At 36.4% G+C, this 22,605-nt stretch overlaps 1 protein-coding gene and 1 pseudogene across 2 annotated transcripts in view; one reads left to right on the top strand and one right to left on the bottom strand.

Annotated features, from left to right (window-relative positions):
* Positions 1-1,871: 1,871 nt before the first annotated feature.
* Positions 1,872-13,651, bottom strand: LOC127432239 (5-hydroxytryptamine receptor 7-like; annotated as a pseudogene).
* Positions 13,652-19,330: 5,679 nt separating this feature from the next.
* The window catches only part of LOC127432238 (serine/threonine-protein phosphatase 2B catalytic subunit gamma isoform-like), a 61,729-nt gene continuing 58,454 nt past the window's right edge, over positions 19,331-22,605 (top strand). Inside the window, exon 1 of one of the 2 annotated variants that reach the window (XM_051683155.1) lies at positions 19,331-19,812. In XM_051683155.1, coding sequence (XP_051539115.1) covers positions 19,761-19,812 — 52 coding nt within the window. In that variant the 5' untranslated portion in view covers positions 19,331-19,760. The remainder of the gene's footprint in view (positions 19,813-22,605) is intronic. The other variant, XM_051683154.1, reaches the window with a different exon arrangement.

Here is a 22,605-nt window from a genome sequence, read left to right as displayed (position 1 = left end):
ATCAAAGCCTCTGTTTAAGTTGCTGATGGAGTTTGTAGCTTGATTTCACTGGTATGTTCATGTTTTAACTTAAGACTCTGGACCATTGGGGAAACAGTGTTTTGGTGCTGGTGTGTAGATGGCCTTCACTTACAGTATTAGTGCCTTTATTAGCATGTTCCACTTTTGCCAGAAATTAGAAAAGAGTTAGGGCAATCTGGATTTGGTTAATTTGTATCTGATGTGTGAGAAGAGGACCAATTTATTAGCCACCTGCATGAATATGCTCAGTATGACTGTAATTTTGTTTTAAGTTATGTAAGAATTGCTGATTTATATTAGAATTTCCATTTAGAATTTTGGGGAGGTTGCCAGGACTTTCATATATGGATGCTAAGAGGTTCAGAGGTTTGTGGTTGTTCAGATGGTTGCTAGTGCATTGTAAGATGATTGCTTACTGACCCAATGGCTCACGTCCCTCCTTCAATGTAAGTTTATTGGATTTTTTTGGCACATTTAATCACCTAGGTACTACAACTGGATTTACAGCAGTGGTGAATTCTCAGGGCCAGCAAAGCCCTCTCTGCTGGCATAACATGCCTAAAAAAAAAAGAAAGTTTTCATCCTTTCCTATTTCCAATTGCTTTTCACTTCTAATTCAGCAGCATGTGAGTCTGAGCTCCACCCCATTAGGCCTTCAGAATTTCTACAGAATCCGTCAACAGTGAAAGTGAATAGGCATCTAAAGTCAGATTGTCAGATTCATCAGCCAATCAGATTAATTTATTTGTTCTTGGTGGGTGTGGTATTTAGGATATGTCCCAGTCAAGGCCTTTTAGCTGTCATTATTGGCGCTATCGCCGCTGAGAAAGAGATCTTAATGGATTTAAAAACTTGACGTTCTGCATGATCATGTGATTATTTAATTTGTTAAAGAGGAAAGGAGGGCTGATTTTCACCTTAAGTAAATTGGTAAGTGTTTTTGCATTGTTATTTCAACATGTGGAGTTTTCTACGTATAAATTAGGCTGACTTGAGAATTCAGTGTCATTTCAAGTTTTGAAAAGTAATCATGTACCCTGAAAAAACTAAATTAATTGCAAGCAACATTTAAAGCAAATATTATTAGATACATTTTTCCAGGTATTATAGACCTCCTTGGTAGATTCATATGACAAATTATGATTTTTGAAAGTCAGTTCGGGAGACATTCATTTCACAAAACAATCATGCTCAAGTTAAAATTAGGCTTGCTTGAGCATTCAGTGGAGTTTCAAGTTTTGGCTTTTGGTCGTGGACGTGTTTTTTAAAATGTCAATTGGTGTTATTAGTTGGCTGTGATGTAATGTATGATGTTCATAGGCATAGAGTGCCTTATTAATTGTGAAATGGTGTTTTCTTAATGGCATGAATCGCACTGAAGTCCTAGACGTAAACTGCACGGGTGGCCACTGATTTACAGTAAAGTTCATCAGTAGCCTAACAGCAATCCTTTACAATCATCAGGAGAAATGAGGGTCTTTAAAAAAAAAAAAAAAAAAAAACAAGCCACCATGGTGAGCTATTATAATGTTAAAACTTGTTTGTACCTGGTGTGAACCCAACGCAAACAAACCAGACTAATTAACTGAATTACAAATGAACTTTTTTCTGTATGACAGCTAGTGGCTTTATTAAAATATATTAAAGCTTCTAATTTTCATAGCCCATATCAAATGTTAAACATGTAAGGCAGACACTTGGGCTTCTAAGAGTATGCAAATGAAATTCATGTGCAATGGAATATTCATTAGGGTAATATTTATTAAGAAAACATGGGAATTAAGACAGCTAGGCATGTACACCAGAACTCAAAGAGTCAAATTATGAACTAAATGTGTATTTTAGCCATTTTTAAAAAATTTCTAATCACAATATCATTTATTTCAATTTAGCGATCTAAAGTACATTATTTCTATAAAATCCTTTTACAGAACACATACTAAACCACAAACAACAATCAACATATTTATAAATTGGTAAAGATGTAGCTACAGAAAAAAGGACAATCATATCTACATATTTAATTTCCAAATGTAAAATGCCATGACTCTTTTAAAGGGTTAATAAAGCAATATACTTTCATGCAAATTCACTGTGTATGTGAACCAAAGCATCCTGTTTTTATTAAACATCAGCAATGGTACTCCATCATCTTGTTTTTTGCCTATTCATTTGTTCAGGATATTTTATGAATTCATTTGGATTCATGAATTCAAAACTGTATTCTTACAGCAACAAAAAGAATGACTAAAGAAAGTCCAGAGAAATCAAGCTATTGTAATCTTGTGTAAAATTCAAGGCTCTGTTCATTCTGTTGTAGCACAATAGCTAGGTAACTTGCTGTGTTAAAAGGCCCTTTTATATTACTTGTATCAGGGCTTTAACACAGCATTCACTCACCACATGAAAAGCGTTGCAGATAGCAACACAGAAGGCCGAGGTTGTTAGGTAGCAAGAAAGTGGGAAAATATACACAGTAAACAGTGAAAACATTTATTTGAGCTTAGAACAGAAAGCAGTCCTGGCATTTACTTTGATACATCGTAGAAAAATGGATGTGGGTTCGTGAAACTTAACTGCCTTGGGATGCTCTTGGTGAATTTAAATTCAGCCAGGTTTACTATGACTGAATTTGGTCATGATTTTGCTATCTAAAACAAATTTTGTGGATCCTAAAAGATTTCTGTTATCGTAGGGCAAAATCAGCTGTCTTTAACACTTAATGAGACATGTTCACCAAAAGCCGATGTGGTCCAAATGTTACCAGAGGTTCCAAATTCAAATCCATAGAACCTGCTAGTTAATTCAAAGTCTCTTTGAAATGACCACTACAATGAAATAGATTTTCACTTTATTTTCACATAAGAATATTACCTTATTTGGATATTACAGGCCATCATACAAATCTAATGACAAACAGCTACACTGGAATGCAGTTTGTAGACAGTCTGTAGACCGTGTGGCCCGATTTTTCTAACGGCGCGTACTCTGAACGAGCAGTATGCATATGTGCCTGGAATTATTTGCACTAATTAGTGGGTCCACAAGGTGGCAACACTCACAATTGAACACAAAGAAGTGCAAGAAGAAGATGTAATCATCAAGAAGACAAACATGGAAACAACAACATGTGTGAAGAGATCTGGAGAAATCTGAATCTGTATAACACAAGTCTGAAGGACTATATCTTTATGGGTCTAAACCCCTAAAGAGAAATAATCCAGCATCTCATAGCAGTCATAGCATGCATGCACCAACCACCTATGTGTGCGTGCACAGTCAAATGGAGTGTACTTTAAAAAGGCTGAGTGATCGACTATATGCTTATGCTTAGCATTTGTGTCAAAACAGTAGTATACCTTGGGCTTAAGGGTGCTTACACATTCAAGCTTTTGGTGCACACCTGTGTCTGTTTGATGTCAGTGTTCAATTTGTTTGACAGATATTGCATAAGTCATGCAAACTGTATGGCAATCATTGGCTATGCTTCAACAGGTCAGCAGTAAACAGGGTCAAAGTTAAAACTGTTTGATCTTGAGTAATACTCTACACTACTTGACCGGTGCACAATGTGGCACAAGTGGAAATGCTGAAGTCATGTGAAAGGGCCTGATGGAACAAGACACCAAGTATTGTGATTATACTCTACAAATTGTGTTGCTTAGCTTCTTGTAGAGTCAAGAGGATATATCTTGCACCATCCCAAAATATAAACAGACTGTGACTGTTCTTGAATTCTCAAAGTTTTAGAGCCTCATGCACTCCCATAGCCGAGAGTCGATGGTTGATGTTTTGGTAACGACAGCGAAGCAAGTTTTTATAAGTACAGCGCAGATCTCGGTTGAAGAAGGCGTAGATGAAAGGGTTCATGAGCGAGTTGGTGTAGCCCAGCCACAACAGTACCCGCTCCAACCAGACGGGGGCGCAGTTGCTGAGCATCCCACATATGAACGGCCGTGCTGTGGTGAAGAGGAAAAAGGGCAACCAGCAGAACGAAAAAACTCCCATGATCACCCCAAGCGTGGTGGCTGCCTTCTGCTCGCGTCTGAAAATTGAGGCGCTACGACGTTCGCGATTTAACAGGCAGGACAAGGTGGAGAACTCCTCCGTTTCTGAGGGGTTCTTCAACCCATGCATGCAGACACCCTCCACGGTGGCTAACGTTGGCTCGGGACATGTCAACTGAATTGGGGGAAGTTCAGTGAAGTGGTGTTTGGCCCCACTTATGCGGGCAGCTTTAAAGATCTTGTAATACATGAAAAGCATGACCACCATTGGGATGTAGAAGGCCACAGCTGTGGAGTAGAGGGTGTAGCCCACATCTTGGCTTATCAGACAAACTCCTGCAGAATTGATGTTCTGAGACCAGCCACAGAACGGGGGCAGGGAGATGGATGCCGACACCAACCAGACACCGACAATCATCTTGGCCATCAGTTGTCCATTCTGTCTTGCGGGGTAAGTCAAAGGTCGAGTGATTCCAAGGTATCTGTGGAAACAGAGGGTAGAAACGGTACACGGTTAATAACCTTGCTAGAAAGACCAGCTTGCGGACAGTTATTCCATCAACGTGCGTTACCCAGACGGCTTTCGCTGTTGCACACTGTCTCCGTGTTTATATCTTTTGTCAGCAGGAAAGATAGCGTCACACTGCATGTTTTACGTTAAAGAAGCTTCATTCCTCAAAACAAATGAACCCAAAGATTTCTCATCAGCCCATAATTTGCCATATATGGCTCAACATACCTCAAAATCACCAGACCCAAGAAATTCCACTGACCTGAATTTCCCCAACAACCTGAGTGGAGCAGCCTTTGTGTTCACAGTTGAATCTCTGGCATCTCAGAAGATAAAACAGAAGATATGTTTTTACCCATAAGATATCTGGACATGAATTAATATGGGATTCATTAATATTAACTGCAGTTTATTCGGTTCACAGTAAGCTGTTAAGAGAATAGCTTAACATTCTATCATCGTTTAACCCCCCAAAATAAGCATCTACGATCCTTATTTTGAGCTTGACAGCTCCTGGTCACCCTTCACTTTCTTTGTATTAAAGAAAGCAGTGTAAACATTCTTTAAAACTTCTCATTTTGTATTCCACGAAAGAAAGAAAGCCATATTTTCCATTTCTCTGTGCATGTTAAACTTGCTTTGAGATCTTCAATGTGATAGCTCTGTCAAAAAGTTTCAGAAAGCATTAGAATATTCACTCAAGGCTTCTGATGCCTTCAAAAGTTTTCAAAAAGAACTCACATAATGGACCCCATTATGAATATGTAATATTTGCATTAGGAATCTTTCTTTCTTTGTCTGTCTCTGCTCTATCCTAATGTTCAGTTATCAAATAACAGTGTTTTTGGGTACCCTTAGGCACAACTGAATGTCACGTACATAAAAAATCCTCTGTTATAAATTATCTAATTGTCCACATCATTATTTTTTTAGATTAAAATGCACTTTTGAATTATTCTGAGCCATGGCCTGGCAGTTAGGGAACTAGGGTTGTACCAACTAGTCGATTTTTTCTGCCACTGTGTTGAATTGTCGCAGATCACATAACTTCAGCTGCACTTTCCTTGTTCTATACATGCCGACAGCAGGTGGAAAATAGCAGACTGATCCAGAGGTGGTTAGAGTAGCCAAAAACTTTACTCAAGTAAAAGTACTTGAAAAAAAGTACTCAGGTAACATGCATTACAGAATGATTAATAATTATTATGGTGAAAAACGTGAACAATGTCACACAGTCTCAAGTTATATATAATGTTTATTTATACACTGAAGCAAGATCATTCTTTATTCATGCCTTCTGTCATCATTTCACAGCTTTTTACATCTTGTGTGAATTTAGTTCAGTGATGGTTAACTGATGGCCAAGATGATTGTCGTGTCTGGTTGGTGTCAGCATCCATCACCCTGCCCCCATTCTGTGGCTGGGCTCAGAACATCAATTCTGCAGGAGTTTGTCTGTTAAGCCAAGATGTGGGCTACACCCTCTACTCCACTCATTAGTTCTATACACTAAGGGTATATTGCACTTAATCTCTGTGTTTAGAAGCTTGTTGTCCATAAAACAAAGCCACCCGCATCTGTCAAATGCTGTTCACGCGCCAACCTTGCACGTGCATAAATGCTCACTATTGCGATAGGCAGGGCAAAACATTTGCACTTAACGCAAATGTTTACAAGGATTTATAGAGTAGGCACTGATATGTTGCAACGCTGAAATAAAAATGCAAACATAGAAAATGAGGTCATAAGAGCCCACAGTTACAGATTCACGCTGAAAATGAATGAGTATCACCATGACACAGACAAGCCCAAATTGTCACAATCTCTAAAACTTACCTCACCGTGTTTTCTTAAGTTGGAGCTGCAATTTTAATCTTGAAATATATCCGTCTTGGTGTAAATTGAAGGCATTTTGTGGAGTGAAGTTACATTATCGTAAAAATCTTTTGAATTACGCATTTATTAACACTTATGTATTTAAAACCAGTAATGTAACGACAGGAACACTACCCATAGTATCGAAGTAAAAAAATGTAATCAGAAATTTACTTAAGAGTGAAAATTACCCACCATGAAACATACTCATAAAAGTAAATGTAACGGAGTAAATGTAGCGTGTTACTACCCACCTCTGGACTGATTGCACTATGGTTTCAGCGATTGGATGTCTAAAGTTCTGCTGCTGAAACTGGTCTGTGCTTACCGAAAATCTAACCAGTGCCCTCAGTGGCTAAAGCTGGAAGTGTTGATGAACGAATTGGCGTGTGTGAGCTCCAGTTTCAAGGTGAAATGTCCACAGTGTGGCAGCAAAAGTAAGTTGTATTTTTAGTTGGAAATGATGCAATACAGTCAACAGGAATTAATATTTTACCCCCTAACTTGAACCTCAACTCTAAACCTAACATCAGTGAAGTAAAAATGTAGTCTTAGATCGAAAATGCAACCTCCTAATCATGCTCACCATTCTTCATGTGAATGCGATTACTTTCTGATTTCCATACAAAATGTCTGGGGTACATGAACATTCAGAAAGCAACATGCAACTGTGTTCCAGTGTAGCTGTATGTCATTCAATTTATATCATTCCCTGTAGTAGCCAAATATGGTATTAAGAAAATGTAAAAACAAAGTGAAACTCTATTTCATTGTAGCGGGCATTTCAAAGAGACTTGATCTAACTAGCAGATTCTATGGATTTGAATTTTGAATGAATCATTTGGTAAGTTCACTTCTCTTTTTACCTAAGAAAGCAGATAGTCTTTATTCCCCTGCCTACCTCTAAAAATAAAACCTTTCATTTCATGCATGAGAATGCTGGTAATCAGGAAAGGGCTTAGTGAAACTTATTGGACTGGACATTTAAGGTAGTTAAAACCTTTCGTAGATATACACAGAAACTCCCAATAAATCGGTGGACCATGAAACCATTTCACATTAGTTGCTAATGTGCTTTCTTGATCTTATTTCAGTTTTTTTTTTTTTTTCAACTGGAGTTTAAAATGCAATTGACCTTTAGGAATAGACTATTTACCCAATGTATGCATTTGGAGGTAACAAAAATAATGAAATATCTATATTTTAATGTTTTCTAAAGAAAATGTGAGCATTGCAAAACACTCCATCATTGGGGTATTGTGGGTAATTACCAGGGCGTTGCTACAGGGTAGGCACTTTCTGCTTTTTAGTACATTGTTATTCGGTCGCTAGGATGTTCTGGGTGGTTGCTTACTGGCTTAAGTCAAATGAGCCCACCCCCACATCCTCATGATGTAGTGGTCCTTAGATATTCCTCTGGTCCCTCCTTTAATGTGAGTCTATTTGTTTTTGTTCTAACTGTGAATGCTTAGAAAACTAATAGCACACCTCTCCTCACGCGCAATTTTAGGTTTTATTCATGCCTGTGTCTTAATTTAGGTTCCGAAGTTTAATACTTACGGTTAGGGGTTTGTTCAAATCTCTAACACTAAGTATGAAAAATAGTAATAGTGGTGATTGCTATAATTTTCAGATGTTTAAAAGCCCCTTCTTGCTATAATACATTGTCATCTACAAAATAAATCTGCAGTCTGGGCATCTTTTGATGTTGAGTACTGTCTACACTCCAGTTCAGACAGGAAATAATAACTGGATTCAGAACAGTTAACACAGAACACAACAGTTAATAAGTGGGATGGAACAATGTAGACTGGTGCTCTTCTTATGATTAAGCAGCTGCTGTCAGTGGCAGTTCAATCAAATGAAGGTACTTTGTACATGCACTGTCCATCTTACTATCCTTGGATAAACTGTCAACTGTAAATTTAAATTAGTCAGAAATTATTTGAGAACAATGAGCAATGCAAAGAAAATTGCAAGAGGATGAAAAAGGAACTGCAAGGACAGGCTAGTTATAAATGCAGAGGTGTCTTGAATGTAAGCATATTTTGCTTGCAAGTAAATGTTTAGCATTCACTTCTAATGAAAAACACTTTGAAGAAACTTGAATTCATCTAACCCCACATTAGAAACAGTACATCAATTAGAATTAGCTAATACTAAACGGACACTTAACAAGCTTACATTCATTCGACCGCACTGATGAATGCATACATTTCTGTCTGAGTGTGACCAGCAAACATAAGCTTTACTCTATGTCGATCTGTGTAGTTATTGCTATAATTAAAGTCACGGCAGCATCAGTATCAATGTCCAAAGCTGCAATAGCTGCATTGTGTGGTAGCGAGGGTTTCAGTGGCATGGCTTTTCAGACAAAAGCAAAAACATGGATCAAAGCAAAGTTGAAGTTCTTGCTATGCTAGGATTGTTATAGGGCAGTAATTTGTCTCTGTGTTCAATTATGTGTAATGAAATGCACTCTTAAACTGATGGTTAATATCAAGACTTATTAATGAGAGAACATCAGTACTGGAAACAAAAGGAGGAACAAATATTCTGTGGGGACTTCATTAGAGAATCGTCCTTTCATTTCAGCATCATCTACTGAATTTCAGGCCCCTGTTTTGAATAGTTTTATGAAGAGGTCTTATCTGCCTGAAATAAATTAGTATCTTCACCTGGAATCTACAGTATTATGTGTATTTTTCCCTTTCACTTGCATTTGCAAAAATATATCTGTACTGTATAGTCTGTATAGTAGGAAAAAAAAGCAGTATTATAAAGGACTCTACAGTGTGCCATTACAACCTTTTAAATATCATACATTTCCTACAGTCATCCATAAAATTGCATTAGGTATAAAAAATATCAAAACAAGTGGCACCTGCAAACATGCTAGACTCTTTCACAGAACTAACTATACTTTTTTTGCATTACACAGTTTTTGCAATTAATTTTAACCAACTTTACATTTTTCCAATTTCCCTTTATAGGACATTTTTAGTGTATCGTAAAAGTCAGTTTCCCTCCAGTTCACACAGGTGTTCTTGTAGAGGAACCACAGTGATCCCCTAATTTGACAACCTGAAAAGTGTTCCCATCCCACCCCCCTCTCGGTCTCTCTCTCTCTACACTGAAAAAAAATGTTAACCTACAAAATGTGCTTCATGTGGTAACATCTAAATTAACTGGCTTTTATTATTTAACATCACCGAATCAACCTGTATACATTAGGTTACACCATCAAAACTAATTTTAAGGGTTAGATCAGGTAGAAATAGCTCCTTAAGGTAACAATTGCAGATTACCACTTTTTACAGTATAGCCTACTGTTGTTTCTATCAATAAAAGAAATGTGGCAAAAATCCCCATATTTATTAAAACAAACGCCATTTGGTTTGATATAGTTTCATTCAGTTTCACTGACTTTTTTAATCATTCAAACAAAACAGAAATGACCTCCAGCAGGTGCATGCATATAGCTGTGTTTAGCTATTTGATTGTCTATCTTTTTAAATGAAGCATTAAACGTTGACTTGAAATTAAGACAGCCTACAGCTGGATAGAAAGCTGAAAATCTCTTTAAAAGGCAATATTTCTACAGCCATCTATGATACCTGAATTATTTATCTCAAGCACTTTTCAAATTCAATGTCTAACTTTAAATGTTAGTGAAGTAATCCCATCCTTATGGCTGCAAGTCAAAGTCTGAATTATGCTAGTGAAAAACTGTCATCAGAAATTTACTTGAGAGTGAAAATTACCCACCATGAAACATACTCTTAAAAGTAAATGTAGCGTGTTACTACCCACCTCTGGACTGATTGCACTGATTTCAGCGATAGGATGGCTAAAGTTTAACCTATTGCAAATGCTAAACACAAATAGTCAAAGAGATACTGTAGTTTAAAAAAAAAAAAACATTTTAAACATTACTGTTTTTATTTCAGTTTGTTAAACCCAGTCACCATTTACTTTCATTGAATATTTTCTCCATACAAACAAAGTGAATGGTGACCAACATCTCCGTTGATGGTGAGTGAATAATGACAGAATTATCCCTTTAATATCTTCTTAAAACTTAATAAGTAGTCATTATCAGCCACTTTTCACAGTGTTAAAGGGTTTAACATTTTAGTAGGCTATAATTTGCTAAATGAGGATGAAATATTTCATACTCCTTAGGATGTAATGGCCTCTCTAAAATATTCATTTATTATGTAGGAACAAATATTAGGTTAACTAATCAATTATGTAAGAGACACCACTGGGCAAAGGTATGCTGCATCCATGTATTTGAATTTACAAATCTATAAACCTTGTTGCCGGATTGTTCATCGAGACGTGAGAAAGGGACTACATTTATTCGAATTATACAGCCAAGCAGGGTGTTTCAGAATGTAGTACTCAGAAGTTTATCAAAGAGCACTTTCAAAATTGCACACACACAAGGAGGCAGCTTCAGTTAGGGTTTCAATGACATGGAAGCATTTTTAATGTTCTGTTTATTTATTTAGGGTTGCTTAAATTAAATGGCTGTTGTAATGAGGCCGAGGAATATTTTTCCTCTTCTTTTTAATTAAGAAATGATATCTTTCATATACAGTATATACAGTATATATATATATTATTCTATATATATATATATATATATATATATATATATATATATATATATATATATATATATATATATATATATTAGAATAATAGTAAAGTCATTAAAACTATGGAATAACATAAATGGAACTATGGGAATTATGTTGTGACTAAAAAATCCAGAATAAATAAAAACTGTGTTATATTTTAGCATCTTCAAAGTAGTCACCCTTTGCCTAGAATTTGCAGACATGTACTCTTGACATTTTCTCAACCAACTTCTTGAGGTATCACCCTGGGATGCTTTTTAAACAGTATTGAAGGAGTTCCCATCTATGTTGGGCACTTATTGGCTTTTCTTTATTATTTGGTCCAAGTCATCAATTTCAAAAACTTGTTTTTTTTAAAAAAAATTTATTAAATTTTAGTTTTAGAATGAAATAAATTAATATGGTGGCACAATTATATTTTTGTCTACAAAACTAATTTCAAACATTTAAGCATACGCCTTCAGATCAAAAGATTTTTAAGATCATGAGAAACATTTCGGTCAAGTGTTTCAAAACTTTTGACCGGTAGTGTGCGTGTGTGTGTATATATATATATATATTGTATATAATTTTTTTTTTTTTTTTTTTTTCATTAATAAACATTAAATAATGCTCAACAGATCAGTAGTTCATGCTCACTCAGATGTAGTGGGGACATGGGGACATTGTTGCTCTTATAATCTCGATAATTAGGCCTATTACATTTTGAGTCAGAAATCCAGTAACACAGATGCATGATCTGGGTTTGTTTGTTGGATTCAAACACCTAGTTCAAATCTGTTTTAAATTAGGACATTGAGACATTTTTCTCTACAAACAAAAATTGCACAATAAAACACCATAACGACAAACACTATAAAACCACACACACATTAAGGTCGGGTTCAATAGATTTTCATTGAAAGGCTGAAGTGTGTTCATAGGATATGAATTTTTTTCATGAATGTCTAATTGGGGCAAGTTGTCCCACTAATACTGGGGCAGTGAATCCTTCTCACAGGGTTATTTTTCAAAGTTAAGTTCCTTATAGACACCTACCATGAAGTCTTGACAACAAAAAGCTATTTTTACCATTTTTACCCAGGGGAGAGAAAAAAAAAGAAGCTGAAGTACAGTTTCCACTATATCAATCAAAGTTTCATCATATTTCTAACAATTCAAAGCAAATAAAGATCTGTCAAGAATTATAAAATGTAAAAATGTTGTTAATGTCACTAATGTAAGTTATTATAAAGTGTCATTATAAAACGGGTGTTGTAATGTAATTATATAAAATTGCATCAATTAAATGTTCTGGTCATATTTAACCACAAATCAATGAAAAATAGAAAATAAATGCATAATGAAAAACAAATTAGGCCTTCATCTAGGACTTTTTGCATTTTGACATTATTTCCTGAACACTTTTACCCCCAATTCTCATTACCGTAACCCATCCGGGCAGTTTTACTGTATTGCATTAAGCAAGATGTTGTTGTTATATATTTTTTATTATTATTAAAATCAGCATAAATGGAAGGCATGTATACCGGAGTAGCTATAATGTATAACTACTTCACAATTTAAATATAATTTTTCACATTTAATGAGAACTTGGGGGTCAAATTTGCTGTCATGAAAATGATGTCACCATGTAATAATAATAATAATAATAATAATAATAATAATCTACTAAAACTACAAGAGGCTTCATTTTGTGCAAAATAGTCTGTAATTTCTTATGTTTCCTTTGATTTTGGGAGGTTTTATACAAATACAGGTTTTGTGAGAATCACCCAAGTGTATTTTTAATATTTACTCATGTCAATTGTATCAAACTGAACTGAATAACGTTTAACAAAATGTAATTAATAAAACGTAAATGTAATTTTGTTTAAAGAATAAATACTCAATTCAGTTTGGTTGAAAATTGTTGGCTCTACATCTTAAAATAGACTAAACATTTGTTATGAGTGTACTGTTTATATGATCACCATACTATAAATTTCAATCGGATTAACAATGTTGGCAACACTTCTTATTTCTTGTGTGTGTGTGTGTGTGTGTGTGTGTGTGTGTGTGTGATATATATATATATATATATATATATATATATATATATATATATATATATATATATATTAACTTACCTATCCACACTGATCACACATAATGTCATTATTGATGCCGTGCAGCACATGACATCCATTCCAATAAAGATGTTGCAGAAAACCTCTCCGAACAGCCAGACGCCTCCAGTCAGGTCAGTCACTATGACAAAGGGCATCACCACAACTGCCACAGACAGATCCGCTATGGCAAGAGAAACTAGTAGATAGTTTGACGGCTGTCTTAGTTTTTTCACGACACACACCGCAATCACGACCAAAGTGTTACCCATCACAGTGACCGCGGTGATGGTGCTGAGCATTATCCCAATTATGACTGTCTTAGTCAAGTCCAGAGTCTGCTGCTCTCCACACGACTCATTACTTTTGGGATCCGCTGTGGTTCTGACAGTGGGGAAAAAACTCAGTTGTTCCATTGAGAAATGCGATTTCGGTCTCTGTGGAACCCAAAACCAGTTCGGCTCCATGTGTCGTGAACATCACGGCATCGATATTTTGAGAGTGAATAAACCTTCCGAGCGTCTGAAGTGGACACTGAACGTCATTGTGCTTTCGACCTTTCTGAGTCCGGCTTCACTGGTCCTCAGTGACCAAATAAACGAAAAGACACTCACGAAGGATATAGGAGACCAGCAACTCGCACTGAACTCTCTGTCTGGTGTGTTGAGAAGGGGGAAAAATATCTAATACGGACAATAGTTTTTAAGACCGGTCTCTAAAGAACCATTCTTGTCTCGCGCCAAATAGACACAGTGAACCCTGGTAGATGTTATGGGCAAACCCTCCCTCCTCTGGCAAGATTTCTTTTTAAAATAAGTGTATTCTTTTTTATTTATTTATTTATTTCCTTTTATTTGAAGTGAAAATATTCCTTCAGTACTTTATACTTTTATACAGAAAATCGTATGAGTTATAAATTCTTTGTAATACAACAAAACTGTAGCCTAATTAAAGAATATAAAATCACACTGCCTAAAAGATCAGTTAGTTCAATCAAATATGTATAGTTTATACATGTAAATATATATTTCCTGTTCGATATATAATTTCTATTCGAAAGTGCAATAATGATTTGTTAAGCAAAAATAATGAGGTGACGGTCACGGTAATCATGTAAATTCTTATGAAGTGTTACCCAAATATGAAATAAATAAGAAATGTCTGCCAGTTTTATTGCATAAAGTAACGATCTATGTCCAGTTTAAGATTCTCACACCTTTCCCATCCAGTCAGTGGTTTTGTGTTACTACAGAACTCAAAATAACCAACATACAGTGTTGTATAAAGTATCCTTTTGTCATACTTGAGTAAAAGTAAAGATACCTTCATGGAAATTGACTCAAGTAAAAGTTAAAGTAGCTCATGAGAAAATGACTTAAGTAAAAGTAATAAAGTAACTGATATTAAATTTACTTATGTATGAAAAGTACAAGTATATTGCATAAATTACGGAACAGTTCATTAAACCCATGGCAACTTATTTGATAGGTGGTGCTCATCATTTACTCCGCCTCATGCTATCCCAGATGTGTATGACTTTCTTTTATCTGCAGAACACATACAAAGAGTTTTAGAAGAATATGTCAGCTCTAATAATTAATAATTATATTTATTTATCACACATTATATGTTTGCACATATAAAGAGTGCAGGGTCAGCCATGATACAGCACCCCTGGAGCAGTTAGGGTCAAGGGCCTTGCTCAAGGGCCCAACAGTGGCATCTTGGCGGTGCTGGGGCTTGAACGCCCGACCTTCTGATCAGTAACCCAGAGCCTTAACTGCTGAGCCACCACTGCCCTCAATAGGTCAATTCCAATGCAAGTGAATGGTGGCCAGATATTTCAAGCTACAAAATGCACAGCAAGGGAGCATAAAGTTATCCATACTACTACAGTGGTTAAATCCATGTCCTCTGAAGCGATTCAGTTGGTTTTGGGTGAGAACAAACCAAATTGTAACTAATTTTCACTGAATATCTTGCCATTGCAATCTCTAGGCATGATGATTTCAAGCTTGATTTCACTTTCTAGTGCTTGACGCATGCACAGAGTCCTAAATGGCGCTATAGGAAGTGTCATCGAGCTTGAAATCCTGATTGTCAAGGAGACTGCTAATGTCAAGATTTATAGTCAAAAAAGGAGTTATATTTTGGTCAATTCTCACCCAAAACCAATTGGATCCGTTCAGAAGACATTGGTGAAACCACTGGAAACCACGCATTCAAGTCACATCAAACTGATCATATTTATGGGATGAGTGTAAATGAACACAACAGTCCATAAAAACTGGAACACTGAAGGAGGGAGTTGAGTCATATTAGTGACAAGAACAGAGACTTGTGGGGGTGGGTTCTTTTCATTTGGGCCAATATGCAACCACCCAGAATACCCTGGCAACTGCATAGCAATGTGCTGAAACACAGTTAAAACAACTTAACAACAGCATAGCAACAACCTGACAACCACCTAGAACAATATGTCAACTGCAGAGCAATGTGCAAAAAACAGAAAACAACTTAGCAACAGCATAGTAACAACCTGGCAACCACATACTGTAGCAATGCGCCAAAACACACAGCAGAGATCACCTTGACCAACTGCATAGCATGCCCTAGCAACCATCCAGAAAACCCTAGTTACCACACACTGTAGCATTAATGTGCTACAAAGCAAATAAAACACTATAGCAACCACCAGAAAGCAAGTTTTGCTTAGGCAAATACCATTCACATCTTCATAAAATATAAAAATAAATATTGTTGGACATTTTCATGAGTGCTGGTAATTATTCATACACATCATAACTTGTTTAAATGTAAAATATAAACGCATGTGATTGACTTTTAAATGAACAGGTCTCCTGGAAAGGCGGGACTCATAACTTCATTATTTAACAGCTTTCATAATGTTTAAGCCTAAACTTATCAAATTAATTAGTCAATAAATAAATAAATAAGCTCACATGAGCAGTTTCTTGTCTTCCCCAGTGGAGTCAGACGACGGAACACGTAATCTGGTGCACGCTTCGCTTGTGATTTTGATTCAGTCGCAAAAGTAACGAAAGGGTCTGGAGAAATTTATCGGCGTAAAAGTATCAATTTTCTCTTCAAAATGTATTGAAGTGAAAGTAAAAGTCCAAAGAAATATTTAAGTACAGTAACTAATTATTTGCACTTCGTTACTATAGCCTACACCTCTGCCAACATATTCCAATCACAACTGAAATTATTCAAGAGAAGACTATTGAAATGTTTATATAAAGCAAACAAAGAAATGGGACTAATTCAGGTATTGCTTGTGTTTTAATGTTCATGCTTAAAATAGCAAAATAATTTCCCATCTATGCAGAAAAAAGTCACCCTCTGGTGTTGCATCTTGCTTGACGGGTTTAAAATGTGTTACTTGGATTGTCTTTGGAGACTGGAGAATCATTAGAAACAATAGAGCCAACGTATTCAATTGGAGAGTTAGCACCATATTGTTACAGTCAGTCACCACTCTCATGCACTTTTATCTTTAACTTTTGTATTGAAGCCTACTCACTCATACTCAGTGCTTATTATAATTTATATCTATACAGTATATGTATATATTTGTTTCACAAAATCATTTGTCTTAAGATGGTTATTTATATCTTCAGCTTTTGTGTGTCAGTAGGAAATATAAATGTTAGACTCCCAAACATTTCTTTTGCAAATAGAACAGATTAGAATAGAAGAACAGGGAGCCCTGCAACAGATGTCATGGCCCCCACAGAGCGCCCCACTGAACATCATGTCAGTCTGAGATCACATAAAGAGACAGAAGCAATTGAGACAGCCTAAACAGATAGAAGAACTATGGCGAATTCTCCAAGAAGCTTGGAACATCCTATCGGCCAACAACCAAGAAAAATTGTGTCCAGGTGTACCTAGGAGAACTGGTGCTGTTTTAAAGGCAAAGGTGGTCACACCAAATATTGATTTATCTTTTTTATGTTCACTGGACTTTGTATGACATTATTTATGACACTATTTATGGCATTATTTTTGAAGACATCCTCACTATGCAACATTTTTCACAAGTGCCTAAAAATTTTGCACAGTACTGTGTGTATATATATATATATATATATATACACACACTGCATTCAGAAAGTACCCAGACCCCTTCATTTATTTCACATTTTGTTATGTTGCAGCCTTATTCTAAAATGCTTTAAATTATTTTTTTCCGCATCTGTCAACACTCAACACCCTATAATGACAAAGCAAAAAACAGATTTTTGATAACTTTGCAAATTTATTACAAATAAAAAACTGAAATATCACATTAACATAAGTATTCAGACCCTATATACATAGGCTATAATTCACTGAAAAATGTCTCCATTCACATTCGGTGTGTACATTGTAAAAGACAATAAAAAAAATTGTTTTTTTAGATGTAAAAAATATGATTTTACAGTATAATTAACTGTAAAAATGTATATTATGTTTAACAAGAGAATAAATGTTCTTTTTACGGTAAACAGTTGTTAAAATTACAGTGAAAAATAATCTGGTGTTCCCAGAAGTCCCTGTGTGGCCCATCACATTTCCTTATGTTTCATAGGAATAGTCATTTTTAATTTCAGTTGTGTGTTCTGTGATTTTTTTTTTTTTTTTTTTTTTGTAGTTTTGTAGTTTTGTTAATGTTTATTGCGTTATTTTAGTGTCATGTGTGTTTTGTGTTTGTGTGAGTAACACAGTGCATGGTCTCTACATGTGTATTAATTATAATTGCTTTTGGAATTGTCTTTTGCCTTTTATTTAATGACTACAGTAATTAACTATACATTTTAAAATGAAAAGCAAACTTTATTTGTTCCAGAAGGTTAGTATGTCTAGCATATCTTTTATTAATATAAACAGTAGTGAATCGTAAAATATACAGACATCAAAATTAAACTTTGTAAAGCCTGAAACATGGTCACTGTATTTTTATGGTATATTTCTGGCAACCACAGCTGCCGGGGTTTTGCAGCAAATCTAACTGATTTTTTATTTTATTTTATTTTTTCCCCACAGTGTAGGCTTCCTTCTGTTGTTGAGGCAATGACCATTTGATCCTATTTTATTTTGACAAGAAAAAACACAAGGGCTTCTCCAAAGCCTAAAATGTTTTGAGATAGTGTCTCACCTTCGGGTCAATGTTCTCATCAAATAATCTTTTTTTTTAATCTTTTTGTAAGATTTATGCAGTTAAATTTCATAACAAAATTCCATCAAATTGAACTGTGCCATTTTTTAACTAAATTAAATTAATAAACTTAAAATATTTCACTTTTTAATTGTATTTTGTTACAGATTACTCAATTCAGTTTGATGGAATTTTGTTATGAAATTGAAATGCGTAGATCTTAAAATGTTTGAGTGTGGGGTAGTAAAATATAAGGTCTGGACCACTTTTACAGTTTTATGTCCAGGACTGACATCGTGTGACCCTGCTATAGCGTCTCTGAAGAGCTTGATACTTGATATCTAAATTATAAGTGAATTTGAAAATAAAACAAAGTTCTGGTAGAACTACTTTAAAATATAATTTCAATATTCAATATTTTGAAATATTTTTTCATTACCTAAATTACGTGCTTTATTGAAGTCAGCTTTAAAACTTGATATGCCCCTGAATTTTCTCCATCTGACCACTGGGTGACGATGCTGTACTACTGTGTAGCCTATAAATTCTTCCCATTCATCAAGGTCTAACTTCCTCCCCCGTCTCTCTCTCTCTCTCTCTCTCTCTCTCTCTCTCTCTCTCTCTCTCTCTCTCTCTCTCTCTCTCTCTGAGTTTATTGGATATATAACAATATATGCATGTAATCAAAATCGTATTAACCTCTAGAATAATTTTACAGCTCTACGTAGTTTCATCACGTCTGCCAATTTTTTTGATCATGTATTATTACATACCTCTTACAAAAACTACACTACCCATACATCTATGCGCGGAGCACGAGCCGCCATGTTGAAGGAAATCCGTTTGCTCTGTGGATTAGATTTTAATCCGCGAGAAAAGAGAGTCGGGACGACTCAGCAGATAAAAATAAAAAAAAGAGTGGAGAAACGAAAAAAAAAAAAAAAGCGCGAAAAAAAGACGCATAACCTATTCGTTTGAAATCAAAACAACCAGGAATAAACATTTACTGTTTGTGGCCGTGTGGCAAAAACTGGCAACACAGCCAACATTTCGCGCAGAGCCCTTTCGCTATCGCGCATTTCCTCGCGCGCTCACGCTGCCCTCTTCCCCCTCCCTGAGAGAAATTGACAGCAGCTGGGTCGCCTGTGTGAGCAAACCCCGAAGGACAGACACGGCAGAAAATAAAACTCAGCCGCTACAGTGGGCTCCCCCTCCCCCCTTCCCCTCACCGTTTGAGTGTACATATCAACATACCGACGTTAGACGAGCGCTGTGACTCGGTTTCCCCGCTTTTATAGCGGAGCGGTCGGGACTTTTCTTCCTCGCCAAGTGAAACGCCAGTAGCTTAGCCGAGCTAGTGGGCTAACGCGACTAGCTGGGTTCAGCTACACAGAGGAATTACGATTATTCCACCGAGAGACACTGAAGATGTCGGGGAAGGAGCAGAATAAACAGTCCACCACTGAACGGCTCGTCAAAGGTAAATTTTATCTCTGAAACTGTCTTTGCTTCAGTTCAGATGGGTTTCTGTTAGCCAACCCTCTCTGTTGGCTGACGGGTGACATTCAGTGTATGTGTAATTAGGCTGACTCTAATATAAACACAAACATGGGAGGACATCTGTTGTGCTGACTGACTTTTGGATAACTTTGGGAAGTCAAGTTTATAATGACATACGCATGTTTATGTGTAATTTGACAGGTGGTCAAATCAGACTGTATGAGATGAAATAACATGAATAAAAAAAGATAAATAGAAAGTTGTGTGGAATATGCAGAATGACAGCTCTTATTAGTGAACTTGACCATCATCAATGGCAACATATGATGTTTAAGGTGGTCTGAATGTGCAAAGTGCATGTGATTAAAACTGTCAACTGTCAGTTTAATAAGTAATGATCTTCTGTAAAATCTCACAATCTGGTCTGGGAATGAGAAGGGTTCCTTGTTTTCATTATCTCTCTATTAGCGTTTTAATTAATCACCCTGCATAATAATCTCTAATATTAAGTGTGTCACATTTTCAGATTTAAACTCTATAGAGGTCTACAAGGGAAGAAGGCCATTGGCTCACATTCACAGTAGTACCGCTGCTTTGATCTCATTGCTTTTACCCCTCCGTGTGGGCCAGGCAACATCACTGAGATCTCCCTAATTATGGGAGTGTTCAGAGAATTTCTCTTAAAAACCGTCACAACACTTTACCATTGCTGTGAAGAATGCATCTCCCACTGAGAGCTTGTTTGGGGTACAGCTAAACTAATTGAAGTTATCTGTGTGATCCCATTTAACCTTATACTTATAATCTTGCCTTAGACGTAAAAAAGGATTGACCTCTGGTTAGGTGATACATTTAAGCATCAGCTCCATATAAAGGGCTTGAGGCAGTTTCTCATGTCAGAGGGTTGAGACAGTAGAGTAATACAGTAATTGGATCATTAGGTCTGTGGCTTCATGGGTACAGAAGAACCCAGGGAACTTTGACTCCTTTTAACTGGTCTGTCCTCTGGCACATAACCTGATCTTCCCTCTCAGTCCCTTATGTGCTACTGTCAGCTCAGTGCCAGTGTGTCTTGGCCGATCAAGCTCTATTAGAAGGCCTCTGTAATGAGCTGATGTCACTGGGCTCTTTAGTAGTCCATTTCTGGATCCGTAATGACTTGAATTTCCCTTTCCGAGTCAGGTCATTCAGTGAACATGACAGATCGAAATCGCAACGGCAAAAAATGTCCTCATTAAACAGAGCTTAAGCCTCTTGCTCTCTAGAATCTGTGATGCCTGTGTTGCAGGAACATGACATTTCACCACATACGATGGCAAATTGGTTCCAGGCATCACTCAATGCCTCCTTTCAGTTTAAGCACTCCAGCGCCTGGATTTGACTCTATGCATATGCGTAATTGCACACTGTCTGAAAAATGTTTTCGTAGGGATTGGTTTTGTCGGCCATAGTTGCCAGGCAGACACGTCGTTGAAGGTTTGGTGTGCACATATTGGAGAATTATACTAAGAAACAGGCCAGTGGAGAGGGAACACTGTGCGTGGAATGATGCAAGTGTTAATTGTGGATTGTTGGCACCTTGAAACCACTACTGCCTAAACACCAATCAGTGTCAAGTGCTGCCGCGGTTTGGTGCGCAAATGGCAGTTATCTGCTACCTCCTTTGAGATGATTCTGAATCACAAACAAGTATTTCTGACCAATTAAAACAACATCATCCCTTTTTAGGTGAATACAATGCAATCTATGCAGCAGTGCCTGCCCACTTTTTCACTTTGTCTTCATTCCATAATGTGTGTTTTCCATAGGGATTTCATAGAAGTTTATATAATATCCAATTCAAAGCTATGAACCAAGCCAATCAGAACCGAGCTGAATCACTTTGAGTTGAAGCAAAATAAGTATTTGACAAAATTAGACAAAAAGACGAATGTACAAGACTGTGGGCTTAATGCTAAGGATTTTACTGGGCCGGTGCTTCAGATTTTTACTTGCCCTGCCAAAATTTTCACTGGCCCCATCACAAAAATGACAAAAAGCTGTTTTTTTTGTTATCATCATGGCTTTAAAATAATGTTTCCGAAGCTAAATAAATATATATTATTTTTTAAGGCAATTTCCTTTAAAATTGTATCACATTTATCATTTGCAAGGTATGATTTATGCCATATGTAATCCCATATAAGTGCTTTACAGATATAAATTCATAAATCAGATTAACCTCTGCTGTCCTACCATTTACACATGTGTTTTTAAGTGAAGAGTTCTGTGAAGCAAAGGATGGGTTTTCGGTCACCCGTTTGGTCATGCTGTCAACTTTTGGGCCATGTGTAGTGTTTTTACAAGCAGGATCAAAGATTTAGTCTCCGAGTTAAAGATTTGATTATTGGCTGAATATAATAAAACATATGAATTCCTGAGAGAGGAGACCTGGCTACTAAATCGGTTGTGATGTGTAATATCTAGTAGTTGGATATCAGACCAGTGTGGATATAAACATAAAATTAGACAACCGAAACAAGACCAAAACTGATACCCAAAGTACAGAAAGAAAATACCTGTAGGCTACAGAAATGTGAAATGTAACAGGTGTGTTATGAGGATGACTTTTTTAAACGCTGTCCCTTTGGAAGTGCGTGTGCACGTTAAACAGTGTCTACGCTGCACGGAGAGAGATTATGAGAGAGATCCATGGGGAGAGATGGACAGTCCAACAGAAATAAACTGTCGATTTCTTGTGTTCCATTGTGTACTAATTTTCACCAAAATGTTA

This window comes from Myxocyprinus asiaticus, chromosome 42 (assembly GCF_019703515.2).
Source record: "Myxocyprinus asiaticus isolate MX2 ecotype Aquarium Trade chromosome 42, UBuf_Myxa_2, whole genome shotgun sequence".
NCBI classification, from domain to species: Eukaryota; Metazoa; Chordata; class Actinopteri; order Cypriniformes; family Catostomidae; genus Myxocyprinus; species Myxocyprinus asiaticus.
This window is presented reverse-complemented; position numbering and strand designations above follow the sequence as displayed.